General features: G+C 40.6%; 1 protein-coding gene across 6 annotated transcripts in view; it reads right to left on the bottom strand.

The window, feature by feature from the left end:
- Positions 1-6,243: 6,243 nt before the first annotated feature.
- Positions 6,244-16,172, bottom strand: part of ADGRG6 (adhesion G protein-coupled receptor G6) — a 117,022-nt gene continuing 107,093 nt past the window's right edge. For 5 of the 6 annotated variants that reach the window (XM_052784543.1, XM_052784544.1, XM_052784539.1 and 2 more), the window contains 2 exons: positions 13,834-13,986; positions 6,244-9,191 (listed from right to left, as the gene is read on the bottom strand). In XM_052784543.1, the coding sequence (XP_052640503.1) occupies positions 9,013-9,191; positions 13,834-13,986 (332 nt within the window). In that variant the 3' untranslated portion in view covers positions 6,244-9,012. Of the gene's footprint in view, positions 9,192-11,538; positions 11,586-13,833; positions 13,987-16,172 lie in introns of all 6 variants that reach the window. The other variant, XM_052784542.1, reaches the window with a different exon arrangement.

The raw sequence follows: 16,172 nt of genomic DNA, 5'->3' as shown, positions 1-16,172 counted from the left end.
ATACCCAAGTGTTTGAGAAGTTAATCCTTGCCATCCCTGGCAAATGTCAACACTTTGAGTCCAACTTCTTTGCGTTTTAACATTATCCCTGAAGCTTCTTTCTCAAGTTCTTTTTTCAGCCCCACCAAAAGAAAACACTGAAATGTCTTTTGCAGCACCTTCAGTAATGGATGGGTTTCTTGTAACTGGGAAGTAAAGGGCCTGTCAATTTTAGCTGGCAGGGTCAAAGGAAGTGCAGGCTACCACGCTCAAGGTAGCAGCTCACGCAGGCAACCGTATGAATTTAGCACAAAGGTTAAGGAGCGAAACAAATATCTGAAGCTCTGGCACAGATTTGACCTGGTCTGTAAAGGCACTAGTCAGAAGCCCTGGTTTCTAGTGTAAATAGCCCCCACAAGCCTACACTGGATGTTAATCTGAGTAAAATAATAATGAAAGAGGAAAACGGAACCAGAAAGGTTCTCAGGAGGGTGTCTAATTTTCCCCTCTGCTTTAAAGCAAACTTACCCGTGTCAAAATCAACCCTGAGATACATATGCCTAATCCCGAGGTTTGCAACCCACCTCTAAAAGGGACCAGGACTCAGAGGTCGTGGTGGCAACGGTGTCTGCAACTGCTCCTCCAGCACATGTGTTGCCTGCACACAGCAGGTTACTGCTGCTGATCGGCTGCACCACAGCACCCCGCCAGCGCCAGGCTGCTCAGGAGCTGCGACCTGTTGCTCTTGGGGCCTTCTCTGCTTTACATCTACAGCACAGGCTTTGGTAAGTGAAGGGGTGGGGGCTGTTGCTGCAGTGGGGGGAGGCTGGTGAATGGGGTGATTAATGGTAGTGTGGACGCATGGTGGGTGTGGGGTCCTTGTTTGGGAGGGTGAAGCTGTTGGGAAGGTGGATGAGGCAGTTGTTATGGGCAAAGGGTTTACAGCTGAGACATTGGGGGGAGAAGAAGATAAGCTGTGGAGATAGGGTACTGATATGAATTTATTGTGGGAGCACCTTCCTTCTCATGCAGTGTACTGTGTTAGTAAAAATAGTTACATGAAATTAAAGAGGATCACAGGGCAGGAGGTTGTCTCTGTATGTCATCTGATACTGCTGTCGGTGTTGGTGTCACCCACATGAGTGGGTTTAGGAAGCCCAGGTTCAGCCTGTTCTTAGACACCTCCAGTGATAAGGGGCCTCCTCTGTCCTGAAAGTCTTCCAGTGCTTCACTAGGACATATCCTTCACCTTTGCCTTGTTCAGGAGGCAATTTATACACTATCCTTACACCAGTCTCCAACTGATGTCCAGTCTGATTGCAGTGAGAGGATCTCTTTGCTTGAATGTAGGAAGCATCATATACAGCATCTGGTAGGCTAAAATATGGTCAGAAGATCGCTTATTTGCTGAACCAGAGCATGCATCAGTTTGGGTGAAAACAACAGGCAAATTGAAAAAGACCCATCTTTGGGAGACATTAAAAAATCAATGTGAATAAAAGAGCGGGATGCGTTAAAGTCAGCTGGCTGTTACCCAGCAACAGTATCTGACAGTCACACGCTCATAGACAGGCTGCTTCTGCCTATGCTGATCTTTTTCGGGTTGATCTTTTCTGCAGTGAAATGTGCATTTGGCTTTTGTCTCAGTTCTGCCCAGCCACCTCAGACGTACCACGACAGACTTGTTTCACTATGCCTCTAGCTGAAGCTGGTACAAAGATCTGGAGGTGTGCAGTGTGAGGCTTGAACAGGCTCACCTTTTCTTTGAAAACCCAGTGAAGTACCTCCACAGTGTAATCCTTAGAGTCACCTACTAGCAACTGGCAGGTTTGACCCCAGCTTCTCTTCCATCTAATGTAGCTAAAATAAATGTAAGTTTCTCATCTCCAGTGTGATCTGCCATCTAACCAGACCAGGGGGGGTGGGGCCTAGTTTGGATGACCATTTTAAGGCCCAGTCTGCCTAAATACATCCTGCTAACCTGCAAGAGGTATTAGCCTGACTGCTTCAAATCTTACTCCACAGGTACCACCATCTCTAGGCTACACCAAAGAAACAGCAAAGAAGCCATCCGTGGGTTGTGGTCCAGCTAGGCTGCTGGAGCTGCAGCCCCTTGAACTGCCCTCCCTGCAGAGCTCAGCCTGGGCCCATCTCACACCCAGTTGTTGCAAACACACACAAAACTCCTCTGAGAGCTCTTTGAATTGCACTCTGTATGGGAAACCACAGTATTTCAGCCCCTGTCCTCCAGTGCCCCTGCAAAGCTTTGTAAGTGCTGGGTTCCCATGCTCGCCCTCCTTTCTTGAGCACCCTCACTGTCCTAAACTGTCGATTGCAGCTCCGTGATCTGGGTGGTGTTGTCAGTGTCTGCATAATGCCCAGCTCACCCTGTACCTTGGGTAATTCTACAAAATGATCACGTCTGAGCAACGCGACGTTTGCAGCCAGACTGAGAGGCATGCTGGCACGTCTACTTTCCTGGGAAGAGAGTGTTGGTCGTAGGGAGCACAGAGAAACGGCAGGGAACTCATGCTGGCTCCTGCCTTGTGCAGAGCCGTGCTTGTGCAAGTTCACTGAGAAGCGATGTGCCAGTAATGCAGCTGTGCCATGACTCTGAACTTGTGCAATACCAACGCCACAAGTGTTTTGGAGAAGGGATGGTGTCATGACGTCTGTCATACTAGTCTTGTGCCCTGCTCTGTACACCAAGTCCTGACTGTTCCTGGGCCTCCCTTCCCACTGCTCCTTCTTCCCACAGCCAGGGCAGCCACGCCTATGGGCTCTCTCCAAAAACAGCAGGTGAGGCTAAAGCAGGTCATGTCCTTCCCTGCCTTCCCCACCCCATCCACCCCAGACCACCCCTCTCCCCTTAGCTTGGTGCTGGAGCAGGTGTGGGGTGAGAGGGGCATGCCAGTGACACTCCTGGGACAAGCACAGATGGCGGGATTCAAACTGTTTCAGAATATTTTCCCCAAAGATCTTGCCAGAATTGCAGATGAGACATTTTAATTTCAACACGGTGCTGTTTTCCAATAGAACAGCTTTCTGGTCAGTCCTGCCCCATGACGGAGCAGCCTTGGGTGCAGCTATACAGCTGAGCGTGTAGCTGAGCGGTTCTGCACCTTGCTCGAGCTGACCTGGTAATACGTGCCATGGGGAAAGATTATGTGGAGCAGAGGATCCAGCTGACAGCAGATCTGTCCCTGTGCTCTTGTGGGAAAAGGTGGTAGGGAGGTATGGGCCTGTGTGCCACAATCAGCAGAGTGCTGCTGGTTTTTTTCCCCTCCCTGGATAATTATGCATACAGTGAATTTCTGAGTCACAGGATGGCAGCCCAGCAGATCAAATCATTTGCCCAGTACTGGAATAAGCTGGTGTGCAAGCCTGAAGTGGTGAGCTGGCTCTGTTTGCTCAGCTGACAGCAGCGTAGCAGTTGCTAATTCTATTGCATCTCCTCAGAGCAAAAAAGGAGAAAATGTAGCAACCAGCAAGAGAAAATACAGAGAGACTCTGTATTGCTCTTTCCACTAAATATGCCCAAATGCAGGCAGACAGCTCTCTCCCCTCACTTCCCCGAGTGCAGAGTGTTTGCTTTATCCGGTGATGTAACAGATTGCTAAATAATAGACAAACCTGATATGAACTCTCCTACTTATCTCTGTGCCTGTGCTTACATGTGGAAGAATCTTGTTGCGTTTTTCACTTAACAGCTTTACAACTAGCAATGTGCCACTGCCCTCTGCTGGAAAAGCATGAGCAATCGTGCCAGGCTAGTGGGAAAGAAAACCAGAGTGGAATTTTGTAACTTTGTAATGTTAGTTGCATTTACTGCACTTGGCACTGGAGCGCTGTGAAATGCAGCGTGACAGGGACAGGAGGAGCCCTCCTCCCGGCAGGCAGAGCAGGTTGCACTCCTTTACCACAGCCCTCTTCTTCCCTTGCTTTAGTGGGCTCCCAGGGTGGGAAAAACCTGGCAGTGGAAGGAAACACCAGACCAGAGTTATCAGCATTCACTCTTTCTCGTACAGTTCACATATGGAATACAGTCGGATTTTTGAGAACTCTTTTCTATCTAAAGCTATGTTTTTTGAGAACTCTTACTAGAATAGTCTGGATAGAAAGTGCCCAGTTTAGACTATCTAGTACATGCTAAAGATTCAAGCTGGCATTTATTTTGTAGGGTAGGTCATTCAACACATCTTGAGGAAAACCATGTCATTCAAAGTGCTGTCAGGCAGCTGTGGTTATACAATCCATATGGACATCACCACAATCGTCACTGCTCATGAGTACTAAATCTGGGCTTAATCTAAGACCAATAGCAGCACTGGCTTTGAGCAAGCAGACATATCTGAGGAAGGGCTATCTTTCCAGAAAAGGTTTCTGTGAGATTTATTTAGCTATTTCTGGTGTGGTGTTTGAGCCTTATCAGACTGATTTCTCATCATGAGGGGCATTAGGTTCTTGTTGAACTATAGAGATATTATTGCTAGGTTAGTCTCCAAGCATGGAAATACTGGAGTTGCTGCCTTGAAGAACCAGGGCTTAAAGCTGGAGGGTCAAAAATATTAGTTTTAATTGACAGGTGCACAAATAGCCATGGTGGTGTGTCTTACTTACTCCAATGGCCTGCCTCCATCACTGGTCAGGGTGACATATCCTGGGGAAGGGGCAAGAAATCATGTGGAAAATGTACGAAGATGCAGAGCAGGCCTTGACAACTACCTTTTCCCTTTCCCTTTCCCTTTCCCTTTCCCTTTCCCCTTCTTTCCCTTTCAGTTTCTCTTTCTCTTCTTTCTTTTTCCCTTTCCCTTTCCCCTTCCCCTTCTTTCCCTTTCAGTTTCTCTTTCTCTTCTTTCTTTTTCCCTTTCCCTTTCCCTAGCACTGCAGCAAATTATTGTCCTGAGGATGGGAGTGCCATGATGGGGCCAGGAGATCTGAAAATTAAATGGCCCGAGTAACCAAAGACCGACTAAGCAGAGGGTGAAGGGGAAAGCCTCCTTAGTGTAGCAGCAGCTGGAGCACTGAGCATGAAATGGCTGCTCCAGAGACTGGTTTGCGTGATTGGTTTCCCTGACATTAACTTCTAAGCCCTTTGCCTAATTTGCTGACCCATATATGGTTTTCTGTCTTTATATATAGTGAATGCATAACAGCTTTTTATAATGGCTCCATGAATGACACACTGCTGCCCTGTAACTCGTTAGCTGTCCCTGTGGTTACATAGATGTGTCTGATTATAGATCAGCCTTTCAAAAGTAATAAAATGAAGTGGCATTTTATGTAACTCAATGGGTTACAGTAGGAAGCTGTTAACAGTAGAGGATTAAAATAAAATTGTTCTTGATATTTAAAAAGTGATGAAATGAAGAGAAAAATAAATCCACCCCCAAACGCTGCAAGTCACTCCTTCCAAGTTTGGCATCTGCCAAGATCCTACTTGGAAAAAAAAAAATGTGCTCCTTCCCTCAGAGGGTCCTCCCACATTGTTCAAGGCATAAAGCTCAAGGGTAGTATTCACTGTCCACATGGACAGACCATCCGCAGGCACACACAGCATCCTCATTAATAAATGCCGCTTATCACATGGGGCTTTTTTGATTGCTTTCTAAAAAACATTACTGCTAAATCTTCACATTCTGTGCATTTTCTATGGTGAGACTTAAATACAGGGGAGCAGATCTGACATATTTCAGTAGGTTTCCGTGTTCTTTAAAGGTAAACATTTAAAGGTAGGCCATTATTGTGTTACATTTAATGTTTATACATTGGGGTGTATTAATCAAGTGATTGGCTGACTAAAATATTTCAACAGTGATCAGTCAAAGTATGATTACAAGTTGAATCAAGTTACTGATAATGAGGGATGACATTCAGCTGAAAAGAAACATACGAATAGAAATAACTCGTGAGTTTTAGATTATTCATTTGTATTACTTCTAGAAGATCATCCCAGCATATTGTCCATTGCCTTGATTTTCCTTTCATTTCTATGGCATGACTGCTACCATAAATAAATGAACTTGCATAACTTTCAGATCATTCACTGGATGTGGCATTGAGTAAATCACAAAAGGGAAAAACATATTTTGCAAACTGTGTTACTCTGATGAGAGGGAGTTAGTCTTGCACATTTATTTCCAACATTTTGGCTAGGCATGTACCTGTCTCACATACTTAATAAACACAAGATTATTTTCCAGAATTCCACTGAGTAATTTTTCCCATTAAACACTAAAAAAGAAAAAAAAAAACCCACAACGATTCACTATTAAAAGACTTTAATTATTTGGAACACTAAGATCAAGAATGTTTACTTGAAAATGTTTCTTTCCACTTTAGTCCATCTTTAAACCTGTTACACTATATTCCACTGACTAGTATTACAAATTACACTGACATGTTTCCTTATACTTGTAAAAGATAGAACTACAGTAAATTGTTTCACAAGGCATTTGGAAAAAACATATATAAGAAATTATTCTTTCCCTCTTCTATGATGAAACAGAAGCTGAATTTTAAAGTAACAAGAACAGACATTGTAGAGCTAAATAGATTTGACATATTTAACCTCACAAATAAATAAATATATACAAGGGAGGTTACAGCATGTCAACTACAAAATAGAAGCTTTACATTGTAGAATTGAGAGCATTCAAGAGCATCTAACTGACACAGACAGTTTAAGATTACTACATGGTAGTAAAAAAAGAGAAAAAAATCTTAATTCAGCAAAAATATAGGTAGCTGTACTTTAAACTGATAGGATACAGCTCAGCTTCAGTCAGGATACTGTTTGCTTTTTATTTATATTTTACTAACCTATTTTGTTTTATTGATTCCTCATTTTTTCAGGAATATTTGTTTTTCCTTCTCTTCACTTCTGAACACCTTAATCAGGTAGAAATCTCACAGTAAGCTGCTGTGTGAACACTATTATCTACAGTAGTTAAGCAAGTGGGATGATAAAATGTAAGTTCAGCAAATGCTTGTACATAATCTCTCCCTAAATTATTTCCCTTATTAAAGATATCTGACAACACTCATTCCTGTTCATAATTACATTTTAAGCGAACTGGGTTGACTTTCATTCATACCACCATGTAAGTATTTGCAGTTATGAGACTGAGGTTTCATTAAGGTCCGTGTAGCGACAGCAGTGTTTCTGGACAGAATACCGTCAGGACATCCTCCTCCCACCAGGTGTTTGCAGCCAGGGAAAATACGCCATTTGTGCGGTCACAGCATTAAATGACCTCTGCACACAAAAGTGTGTGCAGAGAGCAAAGAAAGGCACAAATCCACATCCCTAATCACTGAACATCCACCTGCTTGGCAACTGAAAAATCTCAGCATAACTCTCTGGTCACCTTCTGAATGCAATTAATTAAATATTTGGTTAAAAATATTTTGGTTAAAAAAAAAAGCCTTTTAAAATGAAAATTTCCATTAGGAGACATTCTCCTCTGAAAACAGTATTAAAATACCTTTGATGTTTTGGCCCATGCCTTCAGTGACATGTGCAGTTACAATTGTTATAAAACCTGTCATTGGGCGAAACATGCATCATGAAGAGATGCGCTTTTGGCAGTCATGGCCACATGCTTATGTGTCACACATTTATAGAGATTAAAACAAGTAAGTATTTTATGCTCTTGTCTGTTCTCTGCACACACACAGCTCTGTGCCATTACGCACACAGTATATCAATGCAAAAAGCCTTAATGTTGCCTGAACACTGTTTAAACTCTGTGCCTCCAACAACCTCAATCAAGTCAACCAAGAGCGGGGCAGGAGAGGGATACTGATACTGATAACGTTATGTGCCCAGAAAGATGTTATTTATTTATTACTGGTAAACGTATTCCAGGTTATTCTAATGTTGCAATGCCATCTGATGGAGGTGTCTATACATACAGTATTTCTGAAGTACAGAGACTGACAAATGAACCCATGGGTTTACAAAGTATTCAGCTTGTATTTAAATACTTAAACTTGAGTTTTAGCACCGTTCATTGTTCTTAGATTGTCTGTGGTACACATTGTGGTTTCCTCTGTCATATTTACTGTGTGTGTGCATTATTACAAAAATATGTGTGGAGAGAGATCTAGGTATACATTTATATGTCTATATATAGTTGAATGTCTTCTATTTTGTTTAGTGAAAAAGAACAGTAAACATAGAATTGCAATGGGAGATGCTGCATTTCATACATACCGATCAATAAATGTTAAAACGTGACTTTGTGTAAACTTTGGGTTTACCTGTGTACTTGTTCTGCACAGACGCAAATCATAGGTACGACTGTCTGTTTCCATACGTATCAATGGACTTAAAATTTGCAAGCATTACTAGCAACCTGCACGCCCTTCTCAGCCAGCACATCTATGTAATAAGTGTGTTTCTATGTACATGGATACAAAATAGCCTGAGTTTACAGCACATACTGTTCTGGTAAGCAAGATTTGCATGATTAGGTCTATTTAGTAAAAAATGGTTTAAAATAACCCTTTAATGTGGGTGTTAGGGTTTTATTCACTTACTAATAAAGAACAGACAGCACTAGACAGTCAAGAAGCAAGAATCTAACAAGTGTCATAGGGAAAATCCATATTTTTCAAAAGAAAAAGACCATAAGTAGACTGTTCAATAAGAGCTTGCCTGTACTGCGTGACACGTCTGCTATTTTCTCAAGGAGTCAAGGCTTGCTTCTGTTTGAACTATATAATTTAGACTTAGGCTTGTGGTTCTTCAGTCTTAAAAAATATTTACACAGGATTACAATTAGGTGTCCAAGCATCATGTTGGCTGGCACACATTTAGAAACAGCTCAATACCATGGTGGAAAATTGTCTTTTTCCACAACAGTAAAAAGGTAGAGAAATTGGTCCTCGAGTGGAAGCTGTTAACAGGAGAACATTATAAATGGGAAAAAAAAAAACCCTAAACAAGTCACATTCTACGACATCCAGTACTCTCAATTCCAGGCAGACTTTTTGTCTTCCTTTGGTTTAAAAAATTCAGAAGCCCAGTTAGAACTTTGTGCTGTGACTAAATGTGTCAGACATGATGATGTTTTTATAGAAGTTATCGGAGTGAGGATTGCAGTATCCCTTGACCTTGTCAATAACCTGGTGGACAGGGATGATTGATGTCTGTTCTCCATCCTCTTGGGCAAATTTTGAAGATGGCTTGTCAAGAAAAACATTCTCTAGGAAGAGGAAAAAGCAACAAGTAGTTAGGGCTTCTTAAGCAAACTCATAGTTTAAGCGGTGTGTCACTCCTGTATAGATATGCCTTCAATTGCCACTACTGCTGAATGAAATTACTGCCCTAAAAGCCAGCAAACAACTTTTTGGCTTGGTGCTGCTGCTTCTAAATTCTTTTGAGATGCCTAGTTTTGTGGGCAGACCTCTCAGGTCTCTCTCGAAATTATCCCCCTATTCTTTTGCCTAAAGTGTAACTGAACCCTATGACCTTTTAACATACTAATTTACTGTTGATGCTTTGAATCTTACAAACTAAAAAGATTTTGATAACACTGGAATAGGGGTGACCTCCATAACATCTCGTAAATAACAACCCCACATAATAAAGTAGTGGAAAATGACAATAAACGGATTTAATTATTTCGACGTTGGAGGTTTTAAGCTGTGCACAGAAATAATTACTCTGCACAGAATGTAGCAGGAGATGACTTGCACCCTAAAACGCTTTGTGCTTGCCTAACATCACTTTGTTTTTTCCATAATGTGGAGGGTACGGACTGAACAACTGTGGGGAGGAAAAGATGCAGAAAAGTGGCATCCCTTCAGAGTTCATGTGCTATAAGCCAAGGGAGGAGCTGAATAGAAAAAGGAGCCAGGCAATTCCCAGCTGGGCTGGGAAAGTCTCCTTCAGCTAACAGTACTGCTGTTCGGAGAACTGTCAGCAGGTAGAGCTCATGTAGCGAGCAATGAGAAGGAGAGAGCCTGTATCTCATTTTCTCAAGTATAGTCCTAATGAGCTTTCTTATCTCTTCCACTGTAGTGAATAAATCTGGAATTAATTCTTTTAATCCAGTCAAGGTTTGGACCATCGCACGCCGACAGTAAGATGGAGTATCCTGTGGAGCAATGTTTTCTACAAGTGACATTTTTGATGGCTGTTTACAAGACCTTGGTGAAATCACCTTCAAAAATTCCTTGGTAAAGGATCATTTAAGAATTTAGCATATTAATTTAACTATGATTTCATACAAACCTTTTTTCTTATAGAAATAAATTAACCAAAACCAAACAGAAAAGTAACCCGTCCCTGCAGAAGTCATGATATCAAGCCATAACAGAGTATAAAGTATTGCAAGGGAGAAATGGATTGCAGAGTGAGAAATCAAAACAGTTTCACTCATGAAAAAAGAAACAGGCATGTTCAGGCATATCAGGATGATTTTTTCAAAGCACGCAAGAACATCCATGAATTGCAGCAAATAACTCCAATAACTCCATGTCCAACAGCAAACTGCTGAGTACTGTGTATCTTTCAAATGTATGCATTTACTAGCCAATAGTACTACATTTTGAAGTTTTTCTACATATTGAACATCTTATTACAAAGATGAAAATTTAATTCTCAGTCTTTAGGGAAAGTTTTTGAAATTCCTTGCAGATATGTATACTTTTTTTCACAAGTCATCATTACATTGTTAAATACCAGCTATTTCCTCATGAAATTTGCATGCACAGTAATTATGTACTGCTGTTGAAACTAGTGGGCCCCTCTATTTTTTAGCTCAGTGGGCTTCACACCTAAGTACAGGGTTAAAATCCTGTATCACTGAAGAAAGTGGGAGTTGTACCACCAAATTCTCTGCAGAAATAATCTTAACTTCTTATTCATAGAGGTGTTATATATGGGATTTAAGTACTATCTACAACATATTTGTTTCAGACTTGTAAATAGCAGGGCCACAAGATGTCAAAGTGATTACTTTTGTCTACCCAGTAGGGTCCACCCAATATTCGTGTCCCAGTTGGTGCATTCTGCAGTCAACCAGCAGTTCCTAGCATGTCTTTCAGTCATATATAGTTTGTCATTCAGAGTTATTTTGGGTGTGACTGGATATGAGAAAACAATAGCTAGAAGACTAATTCCATAGTGGCCATAGACCAAATAGAAATACAGTATCTTAAAATTCTTGTAACAACTTTTAAAAATACCAAAAATAATTCTAGGACTCAATCAGATTGTTTTTTGCTTTTTAATGTATGCTTTGTGTATGGGTGTTTCAACTTAATGTCCTTTCCCCAGACTACTGTACACAGGCATTAATGTCAGGACATGGTCTGTTTTCTAAAATGGTATCTTCCTAATGCTTCATGCCCCATGCAAAGTGCGGACACCCAGAGTTTGAAGCACACTTATCCTTTCATTCAGCACCAATGATGCAAGATGTAATAGTGAGAAACAAGCAGCGTTTCTGATTAGCAAAGTCCTTTGTGTCAATGAGGACATCATGCAAGTGGCATCCCTCCACCCTGTTCAAACCATGCATTCAGCAAAAGCAATTCTCACTTTACCTGTAATGCTCCACCACTGATGAGGAAAGGGCCTTAGAAGACATTATCTATACCACAAACACATGAATGCTTGTGTCAATTCCAGGGAGCACATTATAACCATGTTAACAAGAGTTGCCAAGACATGTTGCTATTACATTATTTGCTTGCAATTTAGCTAAGACATCAAACCGAGAAGTTTAGCTTTATTAAAAATCAGAATCTTAATGTTATTTTCTATTATTTTAACATGTGAGAAGATGTGTCAGTATTTAAAAACCTAATATTAGCAAAAATTCCTTTGGAGTGTCACAATAAATGTGTATTTTCAGATGTCAAAGCAAAATGTATAAAAATTTTAAAAATATGGAGAAAAATGTGGTATTCCCTTAATGTCCAATAAACCATCACATTACAAATTATGATTACATTACCAACTGCAATCCCTTTTAGGAAATAATTTATGCATGGGATTAAGCTCACTACTTTTGAAGAAAGTACATGAGCATGTTCCTAACTGCAAGTTTCTCTTAACTTATGTCTTCTTATCTGGAACTGTTTTATTGTTTTCCTTCAAGAACGCATTGCAAAAACTCCAGCACTAAGTCTCTTTAATTGTCAGACTGACAAAAAGCCCTGAGTCTAACAAAACATTTAAGCATATTTTTAGCATTAATCCCAATACCAAGGGGGTAGAGGTTGATCTGCCATGAGTACAAATGGGAATTCTCTGTCTGCAGAATGGAGAATACTCTGCTGCAGAAAGGGCACAATTCTCTCCTCCTCTACTATTAAATTAATAGTAGCACTGTGACCGGTGGATATTATAGATGCTGTTTGTGGAAGACTGCTGACAAAAGTGTCCCTTCATAAGAGAGCGAGCTGAAGACAGCTTGCACAGGGCTTCTGGGTGCCTGGCACATCAAACCTGAGATGGCAGCAGGGACAGGCACCCTGGTGAGGCAGGTGCCAGCTGTGTGCTCCCAGCATGACTGTGAACGGCAGTCCTGAGAGCAAGCTCAGCTACACCAGGGAATTTCTAAGATACCACTCATTTTTACTGCATTCGAAGCAAATGTACTTCATATACATTCTCAATAACCAAAAAAGATTTACACTCTTAAAATACCTGATGCACAACCCCTCATGCTAATGGATGCACTGAATATTGGTTAGTGAGAATATAACAATGTAATTCTTAAAAAAGGGGATTTCTAGACAAAAATTGTGTGCCTAACTGAACCAGTTAATGGTCATCAATAAAAACAGGAAGATATTTCCTGGGAACTATGCCACTTATCAAGAAAGAAGACTGTACCATCATAAATGAGACCCTGGGGCTTCTGAAAATAATTTATTCTTAAGAAACAATGGAACTTTCCTTCCACTAAAATAATCTATTTCATATCCAAAACAGTGCTTCTAACAAATATTTTAAAGATAGAAAATATGTCGTTGGGTTAAATATGTTTGCAGACTTTATTTTCTCTATGGTTTAGAAGAGGATTCTGTGATAATGTTACGTGACTTTATACAGTACAAAAGCATGAGTTCACAAAACCCAGTAACAAAAAAATCTGAACTATTTAAGTGATTTTCTGAAATATTATACCAGACCTAAGCAACAGACTTGCAAATCATTCCATCTCCACTCTTTTTGTGCTCCTTTAAAGTGTTCTTAAAATGAGCACATTTTTATGGCATGAGTGGAATATAGATGATGCCTTTTATTACATACACGATTGACATCTAAATAAAAAGCAGTAGATATGGCATGCTATTTGTAGAAGGGAAAGACAATGCATACTCTGGGAACACAGCATCCATTTCCAAGTAGCCTCCATTTGTGACTTTACCCATAAATGTGTTAAACGGAAGCAATTTGACCGAGTGAATCAGCTGTGGACTTGGATTCAGAAGACTTGATTCCTATTTGCAGCTATGCTGCTAGCTTTCGTGTTACCTTGAGTGACGAATGTCATCTCTGTGTGCTTTGGCTACCCTATGTTTACAATGGGGTAATAAGACTCACCTTCTTACAGCCAAAAAGGTGAAAGTGTTATAGAAAAAGCAAGATTTGCTTTTGTCACGCCTACTTTGTTTAGTACGGGAACATACTGAGATCAGAACTATATATTGGTTGTATCGTATATTAGGTTAAGATTCCTATTAAACAGTAACATATATTTTAAAACACTAAAACTATATAAATTGGTGAATTTTTTTCACATTAACCTTTGGGTAGAAATCCCTACTGTACCTTTAACATGAAACTACATATTTACAGAGGCACTGTGTTACAGTGCAAGAACTCACCTGTATGGCTGTTTCGTTTGCAATATGTATTCGTTGTTGATTTTGATTTGGATGTTAAGTAGGTTGAATTGGAGCCAATGGAACTAGAGGATAAGGATTTCCCAAGATTATCAGAACTCTTCTTTATAATATTGGTTGCTGTTTTGCTCCAATCTAAAAATGATTGAAAAGTTTTACATAAATAATTACCACAGTGTCGTGGTTTAACCCCAGCCAGCAACTAAACACCACGCAGCCGCTCACTCACTCCCCCCCACCCAGTGGGATGGGGGAGAAAATTGGGAAAAGAAGCAAAACCCGTGGGTTGAGATAAGAACGGTTTAATAGAACAGAAAAGAAGAAACTAATAATGATAATGATAACAGTTATAAAATGACAACAGTAATAATGAAAGGATTGGAATGTACAAATGATGCACAGTGCAATTGCTCACCACCCGCCGACCGACACCCAGCCAGTCCCCTGAGCCGCGATTCCCCGCCCCCACCTCCCGGTTCCTATACTAGATGGGACGTCACATGGTATGGAATACACCGTTGGCCAGTTTAGGTCAGGTGCCCTGGCTGTGTCCTGTGCCAACTTCTTGTGCCCCTCCAGCTTTCTCGCTGGCTGGGTATGAGAAGCTGAAAAATCCTTGACTTTAGTCTAAACACTACTGAGCAACAACTGAAAACATCAGTGTTATCAACATTCTTCGCATACTGAACTCAAAACATAGCACTGTACCAGCTACTAGAAAGACAGTTAACTCTATCCCAGCTGAAACCAGGACACATAGGTACTAAATGCCTAATTTATTCAATTATGAACATTTCAAGTATCAGATGCATTTCTTAGTCTTGCTTATAACAAACAGCCTATCCTTTTCCTGTCAGGTAGCCTCTTTGGTTCTTAAGAAACACAAGAATTATTCCAACTTGATTTACTTTGCTGTTTACCACAGTAGTTAAAATTGGTGGCTCTAACACTCTAACGGTCATTTGGCTGGATGGCAGAACCATAAGATTTGGCTTTCCAGGATGCACGAGAGCAGTGAAGATCTGTAGCAGTATAAGGATGCCAAAGTTTCATCACCTCGAGAGAAATCCAAAGGGGATGGATAGGAAAGGGAGGGATAGGAGCATTTACAGAGGTCTTATCATTTGAGGGCTTGATCTGCTGAGGTAGATACTACATACTAGTGGATTTGCACTTGCTGTTACAGGGTTTAACATATTGGTGCACTATTAATAACAATGAATAATAATGGTTATTCAGTAGTTCACATTTGAAGAGTTTTGTCTGAACCATTAACACCATAGGCTCTTATACTGGAACAACTTCCAAAAGTTAATTAAATACAAAATTAAACTAATACTGAAAAACTCATCACAAGTGTCCCAATACCAGTAGAATAAATGTATCTAACTACTTTTATATCATATACTTGCAGGTAGGTACAGGTAGTTTCACATGTTAGTCTTGTTGCTGCTATTCACTGTACTGCAATGGGATTCACAAAATGGAAGAGAAGTCCAAACCAAAGACACATGGGCCGCTTTAGTCTTGATTTAGATCAAGGCAAGGATTTTGTCCTAAATCATTACTACAGCATATAGGTTACTATTTCTCCGACCTAGCTATGGCAGTGTTGCAAGGCTTTGGCTTGTTTGTTTCTTTGCTTTATTATAACATGCCCTAAAGTACACTTAATTGGATAGGTATGCAAGTTCACATTTGGCTTATATTTCACTGTTCTGCCTGCAAACTGTGTCAGGTTCATGGAGAATAAAACCAGCGGGTGGTGATGGACTGGTTAATGCTAGATGTAATGACAGCACATTAACTGTACCACTGAGGTACTCAAATCCTTCAGGTTTTTACTTCTATCATACCCACAAGCTGCCCAACAGCAGCATAAAAATCTGGAAATAATTTGATCCATCTGTGTTTTCCAGTTCAGGAGTTACAGCATGAACCCCATGGAAACTGAACATACGAAACAATCTGGATGCCTGATCTGAATGAATACGCTTTTCCTAACTTGTATTAACTCTTTGAAATCATGAATCAGGTTGTCTTACTACAAAGTGAAAGCATAAATATTTTACAGTGTACAATGAGAATGCATTCTCTAAACAAAACAAAGCAAGACAAAACAAAAGTTTTGATGGCAAAGCAGTTACTTAAAATCTTGAAATGGCTGGATGCCAAGAGAGAAAAGACACAAGAGTATTTGGAACACTGTTATATATCTGGGATAGACTGGCTTACCTTATTAGGCAATGAGCTTATGCCACCTTACATCAACTGTAGATTTCAACCCTGGTCATTGAGCAAGAACCATATGGGCAAGAATT

Source organism: Harpia harpyja, chromosome 4 (assembly GCF_026419915.1).
Source record: "Harpia harpyja isolate bHarHar1 chromosome 4, bHarHar1 primary haplotype, whole genome shotgun sequence".
NCBI classification, from domain to species: Eukaryota; Metazoa; Chordata; class Aves; order Accipitriformes; family Accipitridae; genus Harpia; species Harpia harpyja.
The sequence above is the reverse complement of the archived record's forward strand: the minus strand, read 5'-3'. Positions and strand labels throughout refer to the sequence as shown.